The following is an 18310-nucleotide window of genomic DNA, read 5'->3' on the forward strand; positions in this document are numbered from 1 at the left end:
GTTTAACGCCAACATTTTCAGGCGGCGTTTTAGGATGAGCAGAGCCCTGTTTATGCGCATTGTTGACGCTTTGGAGCGTCGATATCTGTGTTTCCGCTTCAGGCACGATGCGGCTGGCAGACCCGGCCACACACCTATTCAAAAGTGCACTGCGGCAATCAGGCAGTTGGCCTACGGAGGCGCGGCAGACATGTGGGACGAGTATCTCCACATCGGCGAGTCGACTGCCCTTGAACGTATGAAGTATTTCTGTTAGGGCGTGGTTGAAATATTCGGTGATCAGTACCTTCGAAGCCCTACCCCCGAAGACTGCCAGGAGCTGATGCAGATGCACGGGGCGAAGCATGAGTTACCGGGTATGTTAGGCAGCATAGATTGTATGCATTGGAAGTGGAAGAACTGCCCCGCTGCCTGGAAAGGGTTCTACACAACCGGCTACAAGGGAAAGAATCCCACGATGATCCTCGAGGCCGTAGCAGATTACCGGCTGTGGATTTGGCATGCATATTTTGGGGTAGCCGGGTCGAACAACGACCTCAACGTCCTCAACTCGTCGCCCCTTTTCAAAGAGCAGTGCCAGGGAGTCGGTCCGACCATCAGTTTTGTCGCCAACGGGAACCAGCATGATATGGGCTACTACTTGGCGGATGAGATATATCCTAGGTGGCCCGTCTTTGTGAAGACGATCAGATGCACATCAGATGAGAGGAAGGCCTACTTTGCGGACGGCAGGAGTCGGCTCGCAAGGACGTGGAGCGCGCATTTGGTGTGCTCCAGTCTCGATGGGCGACAATTAGGGGTCCAACGCGTTTGTGGCATGTCGACTGCATTGCTGATATAATGTACGTCTGTATTATCATGCACAACATGATTGTCGAAGATGAAGGAGTACAACTGACTAGTTGGACCAACGACGATAATGAAGCCGGTCCAAGCCACGACGTGGCCACCCCCAACGTACGAAGTGGGGTACCTCACGATGAAGCCGGCCGCCTCCAAGCACATGCCGACATGCGCCAAATGGAAGCTCATATTCGACTCCAAAATGATTTAATTGAAGAGTTGTGGGCGCGGAGGACTGCATGACGTTAGTTTTTTTTTTGTAATTTTGTAATTTTTTTAATGTACCTTTTTTTTAATTTAAATGAAATTATTACATTTTCCCGTATCTGTGTCGTAAGTTGAATTCCGTATTTTGTGTGATTGTTATTTTTATAATTTTGTTTATTATGGCTGGGCTATGGCTGGACTATTGCTTGTCCAGTTGCTTGTCCTGATGATGTGGCAGGAGGAGTTTTAGTGCTGATGATGTGGTAGGAGGAGTTTGTGACTGGGCTATGACTAGGCTATGGTTGTGCTATTGCCATCGGAGATGCTCTAATACCAAAACAGAATGCTTAATATTCAAGAAAAAAAATGGCATAATAATCATTCTAACTTAAAGTCTGAGCAACCTAAAGGCGTTCAGACATCCTTCCGACGCCGAAAATTTCGAACCGCGACTTTACTGAAACTACACTACTGGATTGATTGATTGTACTCTGCGCTTTAACAGCAGTACACTTACCAAATTCTAATTGCATCCCACGACAGGGTAGAGAGCTGAGAGACTTGGTAATTGAAGCTGCATTTTTCCTGCTCAGATTCTCAGCATTTAGAATAGCTCGGAAAGTTTCGGTCCTCTGCCAGATCTCTCATGGCAGTCCCAGTAGAGGAAGCCATTGCTGCGCTGTCCACATTTTCATTGGAGGTAATTGCAAATTCAGTTACTTTACCGTTGTTTTTGCTTTAATTGTTGATTTCTGTGGACATTAAGCAAATAGGAACTTCAATTTGGTTTAGGACGATCAACCAGAAATTCAAGGACCTGGATTTTGGGTGTCAACTGAGAGAGGTGCAACTATTAGTCCAATTGGTAAGTTTTATTATTATTAAAATTTTGTTTCCTTAAAGGTATGTGTGCTACACTTGATGTTTTTGTGAATTTTTATGCAAAATGGTTATGTGTTTCCTTTGTTAAATTCATGTTAAGCTAAACGGAAATCAGGACATTCGTTGTTATGGCGCACAGTTTGCCTCAGAAAAGCATATTTTAGTGAATTTAGGTGTTTGTATTAACTTGCTTTCATGCAGAACTTCAGCTCATGAATTGCAGAAAACACCTAATGTCTGAGAAGGACTTCATAATCATGCCTAGATAGGTGATACATAATGTAGAGCAGCATAATTATTTTTGCGGTTTCAAGTATTTTCTATAAGCTAATAGTTGAAATTGGGTTATAAATGGGTTGCCACTTCGGACAGAACCAGGGGCTGGCTAAATTAAAAAATAGTTCTTGACCGAATTGGTTTGAACATTTCCTTCCGACACACGGACTTAGTTTGTTGATTAAAAGCTCCAAGCTTGTTCCAAAATTATCTAGAGATAAATAGATCAAGTAGGTGAATGCTACTTTTCTTTTTACTAGTGAAAAAGGTGCCCTTGAATTATATGCAATCAACACTTTCAATCTGTTTTGGTTAGTAAAAGCTTAAATTAACATAAATTCAGTTCTTACTTCTTTCACTGAGAAAATGGAGTGAAATGAATATGTCCACAGTAAGTACTTTCTTGGATCACCTAAAGGGCTTTTGCAAATCCTGTATCCTATCTACATCATTTTTTTTGCAAATCTTGTTCCAAACCGTTTGCATGTTTTTGCAATCAAAGCCATACTCAACAAGTGGTACCTTTCAATCTTTCATTTCCACGTTCTGATTGCAGAATATAGTGATGTTTCCGCCTATCGCTTATCTTTATCCGAAGACACGAAAGCCATTAATCAGCTGGTATGTCAATTTACCTTCGTATATCCTCTTTGTTGAATAGTTCTATAATTCTCAGTATGATTTATCTTTACCTTAGAGGCTTAGACTTTGTGAATGCAATCAGACTTTGCTCTTGCGTTTTCCACTCTGCGATTGGTTTTCCATGACTATCAACTGGTAACTTTTGTCAATGGCTGCAGAATTTGCTTGTCCGAGAAGGCAAGGAAATGGGTTCAGTGCTTTATACATATCGGAGTTGTGTTAAAGCCCTTCCACAGGTCAACTGAATCACCTTTGACCTCTAAACTACTTCTATTTTCTATTTTTCAGTCATGCTTTCTCATTGGCTGTAAATCACACTTTAGATCTACAAGACGTATCTTACAGAATCTTACCTAATAAAGGCAAGAAAAAGGAAATTAATTGTTGTCCTTACACATTTTGAGCACCATATTAAGCTAATGAATTGAATTACATTATCCTTTTGATTCCTATTTTACTTCTGTTTTTCATTTTATATTTGCTATAATGGATGAGAGGCTCAAGTAGGATAAATGATTTGAATGAGCTCTGTAGTTCCTTAGGGAACTTATGTTTGTATGGGTCTGATAGAGAAAACTGGTGTGTGCCACCTGTAAGTCACACTATAAAAGAATGTGCTCTTGCTCTTCATGTTTTACCTTATGACATAATATTTTAAGTGCACTCATGGCAGCTCCCAGATTCTATGAAGCAAAGTCAGGCCGACTTGTATCTGGAAACATACCAAGTTTTAGACCTAGAGATGAGCCGTTTGCGCGAAATTCAGCGATGGCAAGCATCAGCTTCATCAAAAGTATGATTTTATATTACCACCTATTTTCTTTTCATAGTTTTAGTTCTTCTTTGGAACATGAAGATGATTTATCTTCATACAGCTAGCAGCTGATATGCAACGTTTCTCAAGGCCAGAGCGGCGCATCAATGGTCCTACCATAACACATCTCTGGTTTGTTGATGGCATCATTTCTTTTTTCCCTTATCAAGTTTTTATATTTGTTCAGTTTTACTTTGTTAGAGAAAAGAAGCAAATGGAAATTTATATTGAACTCTTTGGAAGTGAAATGCAAAATACAATAATTATAAAGATAACTGTATAAGGCCCTCTTCCCTTCTAGGAAGCCTCGGCAAAGCCGTACAATACTCTTAATCTCCCCCCTCCTTCTAACCTTAGAACACTATATATAATGGAACAATAATTAAGATTCAACAAATGATAATTAAGACTAATAAACTAGGCAATTATTAATAATAAAGACTGCATAACAGCCACTCTCTCATCATGGGTTCTGTAACTGCCATCCACTAATTCTAAGGCATGTAACTGATGTGTATCAATTGCACCACCCGTGAAAATAGCCTTGTCCACAAGGCTAAAAGGGTTCTCCAGGATCATGTGGCTCGGCGTCCACCGATGATTCTTTCCCGGCGTCGTGGAACATCTCACCGTCGTGGAACATCTCGCCGGTCTCAACATCTTCCTCCCCAACTAAAACTTGTAGAGTCTTTGGCGGACAACGATGGGTTGGACCAAACTTTAACCCACACTTAAAACAAGTTCCCGCTGCGATGTGTTTTCGAAACTCTTCGTTGGAAATACTCCTAAATGGCCGGGGGTTACGTGGTGTAAAGGTTGTAGTACCTTGTTTGGCTTGTGAAGAATTCGTCCTTGCACCCATCACCGCTAACATGTGCGCTTCCTTTTCCTTTCGTGCAACGGATGGATCTCGAGGTTGGTGTGATATCATCAATTGAGTGTTGTACTCAGAAGGATTCTCGAGAAAGACTATCCTCTTAGCCATTTGAATGGCATCCGTATAGTGGGCAATATTCGGATCTTTGATTTGCATCCGTATTTGAGGCTTAAGACCCCCCAAGAAGAAGCTCAAATATTGGCGCTCTGTAAGGTCGGGAAGTTGTGCCAATTGGCTTTCAAAAGATGATATGTAATCGTTGAGGGAGCCCACCTGTATAGTGGTATGTAAAGCTTCATACTCATCCAAGGCGACGCGCGTTCCAAATCGGATTTGGAGCTCTCGAGAGAAATCATCCCATGTTATCAACGGCGATCGTCGTAACAGGACTTGAACCCATGCCATTGCCGGACCAGCTAAGGCAATGAGGGCCACTTGTACACGACGTTCCGCAGGTGTGTTGTGCACAAGAAAATATTGGTTGGCCCTAGCGATCCATGATAACACGTCCTTGCCCTCAAAGGAGGGCAATTCCATAGATTGTTGCAAGGACAAGGGAGTGGCAAGAATATTATTTCCCTCAGTTGCTGCCCCATGAGAGTTTGAGCTCCAGGAAGAACCTGAGCTGCTCAAATTCGGTCGGCTGGTATGCTGCCTGATCTCGGAGTTGATTTTCGATGGCTCCAAGGCGAGTGTTGTGTTCCTCCATCGCTTTCTCTAACCCCTCGACACGAGTCTCCATTCGTGTAGTCATTTTCCACGTTCACCGCACCAATTTGTTAGAGAAAAGAAGCAAATGGAAATTTATATTGAACTCTTTGGAAGTGAAATGCAAAATACAATAATTATAAAGATAACTCCTTCTAAAGAAGGCCCTCTTCCCTTCTAGGAAGCCTCGGCAAAGCCGTACAATACTCTTAATCTCCCCCCTCCTTCTAACCTTAGGACACTATATATAATGGAACAATAATTAAGACGCAACAAATGATAATTAAGACTAATAAACTAGACAATTATTAATAATAAAGACTGCATAACAGCCACTCTCTCATCATGGGTTCTGTAACTGCCATCCACTAATTCTAAGGCATGTAACTGATGTGTATCATGCTTATACTTCATGAGGGATAGCAATTTGGTTAAAAATGGGAAATTTAAGCTATTCAACGTTATATCACCTGTTTCATATGTCAGATTTATTTTTCTGGAGTAAATTCCTTTCCTGTTACTCTACTAAGGTTGGTGTTTAACTAGGTTTACCAATGATAATTTGAACATTCCTCTTTTATGTGACAAATCTGAGTGAAGTAATGCTTCTTTAGGTGTTGTTATAAAAATTGAATTCTCTATTGCGATTAACATCTAGCAATTCAACCAGTTCCTCATATTCCTGTTACTGTAGCTTGTTGACATCAGATATTGAAAAAACTCAACCTTTTTTCTATATTTTGTACCTTATACCTTATCTGGAAAGGTAGTTAGCGAATTGCATGATTCATTGCAGGTCAATGCTGAAGTTACTAGATGTGTTGGTCCAACTTGATCATCTAAAAAATGCAAAGGCTAGCATTCCTAATGACTTCTCTTGGTACAAAAGGTATACCATAAATTATTCAATGGAAAAATAGTACTCGTAGTAAATTTTATGCTTGTGAGTTTTAACTGATTCTCAATTCTGGTATCTGGAAGTATTTACATTTTCTGTGCTGCAGTTACCATACAGGAGTAAAGTTATTGTGCAATATTAACGGGAAAGTAACTTAATATCTTATGTAAACAGTGCTTTAGTTTTATCCATTCTATATGCTAGTATTTTTTATTCATGAAATTTTGTTGAAGTGAGCTTCCCTATACATCAGTCACTATTCTCTTACATTTAGATCCTGTTTAAATACTTGTTAGAGAACATAGATTGTCACGGACTCACGGTTCTTGATTTTCCATGTCCCGTTGTCTGGATGGTGACATTGCTAATTAAATTATGTATGTTTCTGACTCACAAATATAATTGTCTAATATGGGGAACATATAATTTGGAACGAAAAAGAATGAAAGAAAGAAAGAAAGAGAGAAAGAAAGAATCAAAGAATTGACAATACACTAGGTTGGTTGTTAATGTGCATTGCATTAACTGCGGTAAAAGAAAACAGATATTACTAATTTTTGAATGAGCTGTGATGGGGAATTGTTTGCTAAGCTACTTCATCATAATAAGTGCTAAACTTAAGCTGTAATCTTGCTTTAGCTTGAGTTCTTCGTTTACCATATTGATTATTTACAACATTCTCTTTTCAGTGTTCTCTTTCCACTGATTGTATTCTTCAGTATACTCTTTCATGGGTTTATATATATCTTCACAACTTTCACTAGAGTTGATTCAGTTGAAGCTGCTAAACATGCATTTGTATTTAATGATCAGGACATTCACACAAGTTAGCGTGCAGTGGCAAGATACTGATTCAATGAGGGAAGAGCTTGATGACTTACAGGTGAGAGTTCCACTCTTCATTGTTTTGTGTTTTTTCTTAAATATTGTGAAAAAATGTGGTTTTGCTCTGATGAAATTTATTTGAGAATCTTGTTTTTTTTATATAAATAATACGTACAATATTATGCATGTTGACAGATTTTTCTCAGTACGAGGTGGGCAATTTTGTTGAATTTGCACGTTGAGATGTTCAGGGTCAACAAGTATCCTTCATGTCAATATTTGATTATTTTCTTGTTACTATATCTCCACACTTACCGTTTTAAGTTACTCCTAACATATATAGCTTGAGTCACTACCAACTATGCATACTCCATAAGAACTGTATTTCAGTTGAAGGTCCATTCTATGTTCTCTCCGTGATGTTTAAGAGATAGTACCCTGATTGAGGTTTAAAACAAAATCCTTCCATCTCTTTTACTATCTCGATGTAGATTACTCAGTAAACCCTCCTTCATTCCTAAGACAGACCTTCTAAAGAAAACATTGTATGGACTGGGCATACAAATTATTTCCTGGAAGCTCTCATGACATTTTTCTGTATATAATCTCCACATTAAGTTGTATAGAGTTATTGACAAATACTTGTATGCAGTCAATTTTTGCTGATAATTTTTTTTCAAATATACTACTATAGCAATTCCTCGTTAATGCCATTTTCTATATTCATATTTCTATAGTTTTTTCATCGAGATTACATATTGTGTGCCTACATATGCTTTGTGAACCCCTTAACTTGCAACAGTGTTGAAGACATCCTCCAAGTTCTCATAGTTTTTGCTGTTGAGTCACTGGAGTTAAATTTTGCCCTTCTGTTTCCAGAGCGCCACATCCTTCTCCGTGTTTTGCCTGTTATTGTTGTATTGGCAGCTTCATCAGAAAAAGATAGCGAGTCTCTGTACAAGAGGGTAAAAATCAACAGATTGGTCAATATATTTAAGGTACAAAACTGTTCAGATATCTGTTGTCTGCTAGTGTTACCTATCACCTTTCCAGTTCGTTGGTATAAGATTGTAATGAATCAATCCATATTTATGTAGAATGATCCAGTCATCCCTGCATTTCCAGATCTTCATCTTTCTCCAGCTGCGATACTAAAAGAGTTGTCAACATACTTCCCAAAATTTTCGGCTCAAACTCGATTTCTCACTCTTCATTCACCCCATGAGCTGCCACCTCGTGAAGCACAAGAATATCCTTGAAATTGTATATGGATTTTTATAAGACTGATCTGATGTTTAATGTCTTGACTACTATTTCTTCTCTTATTGGAGTCATGCACTCATTTTCCAGACAAATGATTTATATGGATACATATGTTCACTAACGACATGAGTAATAGTCCCTTGACTTCATTTACTTATCAGCGTCACTTTTTAATCATCAACCACATTGGAGCAGTTCGTGCGGAACATGATGACTTCTCCATTCGTTTTGCTTCTGCCTTGAATCAGGTGCTCTCTCTCTCTCTCTCTCTCACACACACACACATGCAAGCGAACCTACCCCCACCCCCATCCCCTCTCCTTCAGTAATTGATTTAGTGCATTTTGGTCTTCTCTTATTTCTGTCATGCTAGTATTTGTTTGATCATTTTTCCTATTTGCAGCTTGCTCTATTAAAAACAATGGATGGTGCAGGTGTGGAGTTTGCAAAGGAAGTCAAAGGAAACGTCTATGATATGGTTGTTGAAGGTTTTCAACTCCTAAGTAGATGGAGTGCACGTATTTGGGAGCAGTGTGCATGGAAATTTTCACGACCTTGCAAGGAGCCTGTTTCCACAGAGTTGCATGAGCCATCATCTTTTTCTGACTATGAGAAGGTCTTACTTGACATTTTTTTTGGTTAATCTGAAAGAAATTCAGAGTTGCATATCATTGTTCTTTCTATCCACAAGCTTGACATACAACATTGGTTTACACACTCACATCATCAGGATCTACAGAGTCCACACCTGTATGTAACTTTTGTTGGCATAAGTCAAGTGGAACCTGAAGAAATGAAACCCGAACTTTTTCCTTTGAAGTATAATAATTTCTCAAACAGAAGTGCTTAATTGTGCTGTAGGTGGTAAGATATAATTATAGTGCTGAGGAAAGAAAAGCCATGGTAGAAATTGTGAGCTACATCAAGGGAATTGGGTCATTAATGCAGAAGTCTGACACACTAGTGGCAGATGCCTTGTGGGAAACTGTTCATGCTGAGGTCCAAGATTTTGTGCAAAATATACTTGCCACTATGCTGCGGACTACCTTCCGTAAGAAGAAAGATCTTTCTAGGTACAAATTTCATGATCTTGATTATGTCAGACTGCTAAAAGCTTTGGTTACTCATGAGTTTTAACCTGCATTATATCATATCATAGCTATGTTGAAAATACTCCCTTGTTTCACTTCAAAATTTTGCCATCATGAAGACCTTTATTATGAAAAATTTAGCAGGTTTTTGGGCTCATCAGTTTGTTATTTGCAGGATTCTTTCTGATATGCGTACCCTTTCAGCCGATTGGATGGCAAATACAAGCAAACCTGATTCTGACATGCAAGGTTTCCAGCATGGAGGTGAAGAAAGTAGAGGAGCCTTCTTTTACCCAAGACCAGTAGCACCTACAGCTGCACAGGTTTGTGTTTTCATGACTTATTATATTGGTTTGCAGATGAATATTGCACAGCTCACATGAGTCTTTACCTAAATGGCGCTTTGTGACAGAGCATACTTTCATGTTTGGAGTAGTCAAAATAACTGCATAGTTACATTCATTTTTCCCTGTATCATGCTATCAAATGAGTTAAGAACTTTAGGTATATGAAATGACTCTTTCATTTTATCCATGCTTGCGTAGAGGTTGTTTGACATAACCATCCTTGCTTGTTTAATTTTAACTTTTTGAATTCTTTATGACCATGAACTAACACATAACTTTCTCCATCTCATACACCTGCCAACCCAGATCCATTGTTTACAATTCCTGATATACGAGGTGGTGTCAGGTGGAAACATGAGGAAGCCTGGTGGTCTTTTTGGCAATACTGGTTCTGAAATTCCTGTCAATGATCTAAAGCAGTTGGAAACATTCTTCTACAAGCTTGGGTTTTTCTTGCATATATTAGACTATACAGGTTTTGTTAAACATTTCCTGTTCAATTAATTCTCATCTCCTGGAACATATATTTATGGCATTGGAATCTTAATATTACTTGTAACAATTCATGAACAACTGAAAAATATCAAGTTTAGGCATTCGATATCTTTCTATGTTAAACACAACTTATTTTCAGCACCATTAATGTATACCAAATAACAGCATCTTCCTCTTTTCTTTAATGTGGTCTTTCAGAAAATCTAAATGTGTAGATGTGATTACATTATATATTTTCTAGTTATGCATGGACATTGCTGCATGTCCTGATTAATATCTTGGCCTTAATAGACGTATTGTTGATTTAGAAAAGTCAATACTCAATCATTTTACCTTCTTTACCATCATGCATTATATCACTCATTTTATAACATACAACACTATTAATTACCATGCATATCCTCGCTATACTTGGCTAACCACTGTTATGTTTTTGCAGCGACTATTGCAAACTTGACAGATCTTGGTTTCTTATGGTTCAGGGAATTCTATTTGGAATCTTCTCGGGTTATTCAGGTAAAATTCTGATGGATGTTTTGGAGAATTATAGCCTGGGATTTTTTGGTAATATTTTTCATGTACTTCGTATAAGCACCCTTTAGCACTGGTGGTGGAACATTCTCCTATATAACTTAATCGTCTTTGTCTCTGCACATTAAAATCAACTATTCAAATTATTGTGTGACTCACTCATGTTTAAATCTTTTTTTCATTCTGTGTGATCATGTTAACATATGTCCTTTAAAAATATTTACTATAACATATGGTTCCCAAAGTTAGTCTCCAAATTTTTGCGTATTACTTGCATTCCAGCTAATCCGCTGTGAAGCAACTCTGTTTTTGTGCTTTTTTGCTCCTGGATATTAAGAGAATCTATGCATAATTTTCCTGCAGTTTCCTATTGAATGTTCCCTTCCTTGGATGCTGGTGGACCATGTAATAGAGTCTCAAAATGCTGGTCTTCTTGAGAGTGTATTGATGCCCTTTGACATCTATAATGATGCTTCTCAGCATGCACTTGTAGTTCTCAAGCAACGGTTCCTTTATGATGAAATTGAAGCAGAGGTAACTAAATATAAACAACAAGGCAAAGTAAAGAGTTTTGGGCTATGTTTATATAGTTGTACCAGTTACTATACTGCATTCAAGCATTTTGTACTGTGTTTTCTTGAACTATATTCTGCTTGAATGTGCATGCTTTAGAGAGAAGGCTTCTGTTTCCTTTTTCAGGTGGACAACTCCTTTGATATCTTTATAGCAAAATTATGCGACACCATTTTCACGTACTACAAGAGTTGGGCAGCAAGGTTTTTGCCTCAACCTTTTTACATATGGCTTTCTGGACAGATTAGTTCCCTGAAATCTAATGGAAATTTTCTTTTTCATTTTCAAAGTGAGCTGCTGGACCCATCATTCCTGTTTGCCTTAGACATTGGTGAGAAGTTTTCAGTTCAGCCTATGAGATTCTCTGCATTATTAAAAATTACTAGAGTGAAGGTAAGAAAATATACACTGTATCCTCTTTGGTCAGTATGTCACTTTTCTATTGTTGAACTGATCCGTCTATCTTCTCGGTTTTTGTGTGAGGTTGGTCTCTCTGCCAGAGCGCCAGTTATATTTTACAATTGTTTTCATCATCTAGAAAACTTGAGTCCCCCTTTATGTATCTACTTTATGCTAAAATTGATTTTCCATGGTGAGCAGTTGCTTGGAAGGACCATCAACTTGAGAAGTTTGATCTCTGAAAGGCTAAACAAAATGTGTCGGGAGAATATTGAATTTCTTTTTGATAGATTTGAGTCTCAAGATATATGCGCTATTGTGGTGAGTGTTGGGTGAAAAACTTTGCATGTGTTAGCTAAATTCCCTTTCTAAATGACCACCTCGATTTCAGGAATTGGAAAAGCTCCTTGAAGTCTTGCAACTTGCTCATGAATTATTGTGCAAAGATCTAACTCTTGATTCATTTACGCTCATGTTGAGTGAGATGCAAGAGAATGTATCTCTTGTTTCTTATTCTGGCCGGCTTGCAACACAGGTAGAATTATGTGCCTATTGTTTTCAGCCATACTTCTTTCCTTTATATGTTTCTTAGAGCATCCAGATTCTCTTTCTAACAAATTGTGTCAGTTGAAGGTTTCCCATTAATAACAAATAACATTGTTGCTTCTGTTCAAGGATTGCTCACCTTGTTGTCTCATGAGTCATGATTCACTTTGTCTGCCTGAGCAGTATTTTGAATGATTGAGTTTCTTATTTGACAACTTATGCTCAATTTGAAATATTGGAATATGTTAAGATAGTATTAGCAGTTGTAATTCATTTCAATATGAAGTGTTGGAATTTGTGCAATTGCAAATTTCACTTAGCATGCCTATGGATTATTGGCTAAGAGATAGTTAATTAAATTAAATTCATATTTCTCCATAACTCCAATATTTATGCGACATTGAAACTCATTAAGTAACCAATTGTAACTGCAAGCATTTCCATCCTCCAAATGGCAAGGGTTGATGCTACTGCATTGATTCTGGTTGATGATTGTGCCAATATGTATATCACGTCGCACATTACCGGACCATTGTTTCAATTGATGACTGCTACTACATTGATTAGCACTTGTTTTTATTTTTGCCTGACCATCCAGATACTGCAATTCTAACAAATTGCTTGCGTAACTTCTGGACTTTCAGATTTGGACAGAGATGCAAAATGACTTCTTACCCAACTTTATCCTGTGTAATACAACTCAGCGCTTCGTTAGATCATCAAGAGTGCCTCCTGTCCCTGTTCAAAAGCCATCAGTTCCTCAGGCAAAGCCAAACTTTTACTGTGGTACCCAAGTAAGAAATTTCAACCCGTAGCAATGAACAATTTCCTTGCCATGTAATCTCTAAATGAACTAATTCCGTAAAGCATGTGCACGATGATCATAATTTCTCGTGTTTTGAGTTATTTTAAGTGTAGGTCAAATGGTGCTTTAGTTTCATAGAGTTCTTTCGTTTCAGTTTTAATTACAAGAATCTATAAACCTGATAAAACTTGTGATCAATGTAGCATATTTATTTATTGCTACTGCATGTATTTATACACAGACACATATACATGTTTATTGTTTGCTGTCCTTCAAAATCTAGCTTGACTATGGATGAATAATGGAATTTATCTGATTGTCCTTTTTCACTAATTTTCTTCACAATTTTTTGGTTTCTATGTATTGCTTTTATGTGTGTTTGGTGCTACTATCCTCTTCTGATTCTCTGACTCCACTTTCATGTGTTTGTGACTCGAAGGACCTAAATTCTGCACACCAGAGCTTTGCTCGATTGCACAGTGCGTTTTTTGGTATTCCTCACATGCACTCCATCATCAGACTTCTGGGGTCCAGATCATTACCATGGCTTATCCGAGCACTATTAGATCATGTGTCAAATAAGGTTTGTCTTATCCTCCTTAAACTTTTCTTCATATTTCTTAGTTCATGTTGATAGGAAGTCATAAATAATCTTTTCTTCGATTTAACGGCACGATTCCATGTATGCTTGGTTGTCCTCGATTAGACAATTAGAGTTAATATGCCTTATATTATAAGTTTGATTTAAAAACACTTAATTTTATCTACTGCCGTCTTGCCTAACTGTCTTGATGACTAAAAAGATGTGATCGGTATCTAGTAGTTTACCATGTAAATGTTGACATACCATTTATAAAATCTTCTGTTTATTTATTACTACAAGTTAGTCGCATTTGATGTTTTTTAAATTTCTTTTGCAGATAACATCTCTTGAACCAATGATCACCGGGTTGCAAGAGGTTCTACCCAAATCTATAGGACTGCTTCCTTTTGATGGTGGTGTATCAGGTACATGATGTATTTAGCATCATTCACAAGCTAAATTTCCTCTGTATTTGCAGTTCATATATGCATAAATATAATCCAGACGAGAGCTTGTGGATAATGCTTTTCCTTCACATTTTTAAGATAGTAAGAGCTTTCTATGTAGTGGTCCATTGAATTTATAGAAGATGCTACATTTTCTTTGTTAATAAGCAAAGTGAAAAGCAATTGTTTTTTTGTAATAAAAATGTCTTCCTTGTCTGTGAAAAATATCTAAAATTCTTGGTTCTGTGAAATCTCCCTGCTAGGTAAGTAGGAAACATTCTTGTCATTTTTATCTCAGGTTATGGACCCTTACTTTGTAGGCATTCTTGTCATTTTTCTAGGTTGTGTTAGGGTTGTTCAGGAACATCTTAATTGCTGGCAGTCGAAATCAGAACTGAAACTTGAGGCTCTTCGTGGAATTAAGGAAATAGGAAGCATCTTGTACTGGATGAGTCTGCTTGATATTGTTCTGGTGAGTTTCTATGGACTAGGCCATTTCTTTTAACGAGATCCAGGAGATTTATTGAATTATGATGAAGCGTCTAAAAGATCAAGCAATGGTTAATTTGACTAAAAATTTGAACTTATAAAACTCTTGCCAATGCTTTACCTTCATGTCCTAGACCATGGCCTTCTTGATTCTGCTCTAATTCAAGTGCAGTTTTTTATGCAAAATGTCCGTTTGCACTTAGATACTTTAAATAGTTTAAATACAAAAAATCATTTTGGTGATGGTGCTTCTAGCTTATACTCTTAATTTCACTTTACCCGACAGAGAGAAGTAGACACTAGCCAATTCATGCAAACCGCTCCTTGGCTGGGTATAACTCCCGGTGCGGAGGGACAAGCAATACAATTCCAGGATGGCGAAGATAGCCCTATCATTAGCCTATTCAAATCGATAGCAGTTACAAGTGTTTCAAATCCTAGCTTCCCAAATTCATCATCGTTCAGAGTCCTTTCACGACAAGCAGAAGCAGCTGGTATTTATTTCTTTTCGATCTTCTCATCTTCTTTACTGTGTATCAGATGCACTGATGGTTATCGAACCATTAGAAAATGCATGCTAACTACAGGAGAGGAAAGAATCTGAAAAACAGTTTACGCTTCATCATCTTCATCTGATGCATAATCATGATGGCTTGTTATCCTGTGACTCGATGGAAAGCCAGGAGCCTACTAGGCTACTACTACATTTTTAACATGGCTCATCTCTCATACTAACATATAAGCCAAATGGACACTTTAATTCACCTCAAGGCAGAATAATAAGACGTGAACATTGAAATTGATGAGAGTAGACCATGCTCCCCAACAGCTTTGATGCTATCGAGTTTTATCTATCTTCGTTCTCTGTTCCCTGATTATCATATCTTTGTGTTTTTTCTCCTGTGATTCAATATAATCTGATTTGTAAACTTTTATGCAGACCTGTTATACAAGTCAAACATTAATGCCGGGAGTGTGCTGGAATATTCACTTGCTTTTACGAGTGCAGTGCTAGATAAATATTGTACTAAATGGAGCGTTGCTCCCAAGACGGGATTTGTGGATATTACAACTTCAAAGGACTTCTACCGTATATATAGTGGCCTCCAAATGGTATGAAACAGTTCTTTTGGTTCTTATTTTCGTACTTGCCATCAAATATCTGCAACTTGGTATGTTTTGGCATCACATTAGCAACTTGAATAAAGTTTTTTTGTAATCCGGAAATCGTAGAACACAGGAGCATCGGTACGAACAGTTGGAAGACATGATCCTTTCCTCTCCTGATATTACATGATTATATTCGATACTGGGAGGCTTGTACTCAATCTGGCAAATTGTGAGACTCAAATTGCTTCCTTTCTCGTAGCTGCATCTCACTCTGTTATTCGCTTGCAGGAATACCTACACGAAGCTGTTCAGGTACAACCAGGGCATCACGGAATGCTAGGGGATTCAGTCGCTTGGGGCGGCTGTACAATAATATACTTGCTCGGCCAACAGTTGCATTTTGAGCTGTTCGACTTCTCACATCAAGTCCTCAACGTTGCAGAGGTTGAGGTTGCATCGACTACTTCAGCCAATAGGAATTCACACTTCCTCCAAGTATGAATTTCGTTCTTTCCTCTTCTCCATTATCTTGGATTCATCCAGCCCCACAAAACACACTGACACATGATTTGTGTGATTGCTGACCGGTGTTCCTTGATGAAAAGGGCTTCGAAGGCCTATTGGAAGCCATGAAGAAAGCAAGAAGACTGAATAACCATGTTTTTTCAATGCTGAAAGCGCGCTGCCCATTGGAGGACAAGCAAGCTTGCGCGATCAGGCAAAGTGGCGCTCCACTGCATCGGGTCAAGTTCGAGAATACTGTATCTGCCTTCGAAACATTGCCTCAGAAAGGTGCCTGAGCATACCAGACTCTCAACACCAATCTTGTAGTATATGTTCTTGTTGATTTTTCTGCATCCTTATTTAATATGCCAATGTAATATACTAGTAATACTCTACTATTCAACTTAAATTGTATGATGTCTTCAAAACTAAAATGTTTGGTCCAAATGCATGATGTCAAGAGCATGCTTCGGCGATTTAAGACAGGAGTTTGTAGATTTGTTTGTTATCTAAACTGTAAAATTTACTGATGTTTTTTAGGTTGAGTTCTGTCACATGGGTAAAACTGTAAATTTAAAGAACTACACTGAATTGATTATGTTAACATAAGAGAACAAAATTAATGAGTGATAATGTACATAAAGTTTATTTTTAATTTGGACTTCTTAGATATTATACATTAAAATTAACTCATGAGCATTATTTTAAATTAATACTTATATTACATAAGTTTTTTGCAATAATTTAGGAAAATATTAACCTTTCAAATGAAATGATTACAGATTTGAGAAAAAGTATTGCATAATTATTTTCAAATATAACTTCCATGGAGTTTTGGGGGTATTTATGGAATAACAATTAGAGTTTTAGGGATATTTATGAAATAAGCATTTAAGCTTAAAGCTATAATTTCTAAGGTCATAATCTTGCCATTTAAGAATAAAACCTACTATAATATAGACGTTGCCTTCCAAATTTTGTAGCTGCAGGCCATGAAGCTTTAAAATAATTTTAGTCTTGGCAGTTACACTATTAAAAAATTCATTTAATTAAAACTGATTATTGTTTATGGATTTATACATTTCAACTGCCAGTTTCACATATTTAATTGAATGTGATGAATATTTAAAAATTGAGTGTTCAATATGATTATCTATACATTTCAATCGACGATTTCACAATTTTAATTGAATGTGATGAATATTGAAGAATTTAGTGTACATGATTATAAAATGTTCAAAGTCTTGAATGTAATAATATGAAATAAAAAAATGAGAGCAGTTACACTTGTCTATTAATGTAAAATCATTTATTCAATTCAGCCGTTTTCAATTATAACAATAAATATGAAAATAAAGAGTTGAGAATTTGAAACAAAGAGTCTTTTAATTAAATTCATTCATAAAACCACCCAATCATATATAAACGGGCATGTATATACTTATTTTTCATTCTCCGAGCCACCTCCGCTATCGCCCCAAAATTCCTGACGAGTTGACAGTGAATATTCTATAAAGCGTCGTTGGAGAACAATGAATATCGACGCTACTCTGAAGAAGATGGAGTGCTTACCAGAAGATGAAGCATGAAGAGGATGGAGGTGCTCCTGACAACATCCAAATAACTACCTACTAACCGAAAAATCTCCATTGAAAATCAACAAAGAAAAAAACACGTGATTGTATGGTGAGAAGCAACGCTCATCTTCCATGAATGAGTGAAGAGGGCGGTGTAAAAGGGGAGTAAAGAATAATAATCAGCGCATTATGGTAAATATTAGTAACACTATGTTTATTTAAACTTTACTAGATTAAAGTGGGCCTTTAATATGAGCCGCCTTGATAATTACGATTTACGATACACGTTTTTACCATATTTTTCTTCCTTTTTAATATTTAATTTTTTATGTATTTATTTAAAAAGTACATATTAAACGATTCAGATTTGGTAGCGATTTTTCAATGTCGTTTACATATATCTGAATGTACTATATTTCGAGTCATTGAATAAATAAATGATTCAGATTTGGAGGCTGTTAATATTTGATTGATTGACAATTAATGAGATTAATCTTAATTAATTTATGGGATTGATGAGATTAACTATCATTAAATGTAGTTTGAAATTTAGATAAATTAGTCTATTTAATGGGTAAA

At 37.2% G+C, this 18310-nt stretch overlaps 1 protein-coding gene across 3 annotated transcripts; it reads left to right on the plus strand.

The window, feature by feature from the left end:
• Window positions 1-1442: 1442 nt before the first annotated feature.
• On the plus strand, window positions 1443-16662 carry LOC121786433 (protein PIR-like). 3 transcript variants are annotated; one of them, XM_042185071.1, is made up of 30 exons: window positions 1443-1750; window positions 1843-1915; window positions 2765-2829; window positions 3009-3086; window positions 3524-3643; window positions 3726-3796; window positions 6046-6138; window positions 6961-7030; window positions 7168-7232; window positions 7775-7970; window positions 8070-8221; window positions 8390-8483; window positions 8639-8851; window positions 9097-9308; window positions 9502-9649; window positions 9980-10148; window positions 10608-10684; window positions 11063-11233; window positions 11399-11475; window positions 11563-11755; window positions 11873-11992; window positions 12063-12206; window positions 12862-13011; window positions 13462-13605; window positions 13943-14030; window positions 14393-14523; window positions 14827-15034; window positions 15481-15653; window positions 15939-16145; window positions 16256-16662. In XM_042185071.1, exons 1-30 carry the CDS (start codon window positions 1697-1699, stop codon window positions 16448-16450), a joined length of 3951 nt encoding a protein of 1316 aa, XP_042041005.1. In that variant the 5' UTR covers window positions 1443-1696; the 3' UTR covers window positions 16451-16662. The 3 variants fall into 3 exon arrangements, with proteins under 3 accessions (XP_042041005.1, XP_042041009.1, XP_042041013.1); XM_042185075.1 differs by having other exon boundaries at window positions 1444-1750; window positions 11563-11665; XM_042185079.1 differs by lacking the exons at window positions 1443-1750; window positions 1843-1915; window positions 2765-2829 and having other exon boundaries at window positions 3733-3796.
• The last annotated feature ends 1648 nt before the right edge of the window (window positions 16663-18310 follow it).

Source organism: Salvia splendens, chromosome 2, assembly GCF_004379255.2.
Source record: "Salvia splendens isolate huo1 chromosome 2, SspV2, whole genome shotgun sequence".
NCBI lineage: Eukaryota > Viridiplantae > Streptophyta > Magnoliopsida > Lamiales > Lamiaceae > Salvia > Salvia splendens.

Coding starts and splice junctions, on each gene's coding strand:
- LOC121786433 (XM_042185071.1), top strand. CDS start 1,697: ATGGCAGTCCCAGTAGAGGAAGCCATTGCTGCGCTGTCCACATTTTCA. Junction 3,644..3,725: donor AAGCATCAGCTTCATCAAAA/GTATGATTTTAT, acceptor ATCTTCATACAG/CTAGCAGCTGATATGCAACG. Junction 7,233..7,774: donor GAGATGTTCAGGGTCAACAA/GTATCCTTCATG, acceptor AACTTGCAACAG/TGTTGAAGACATCCTCCAAG.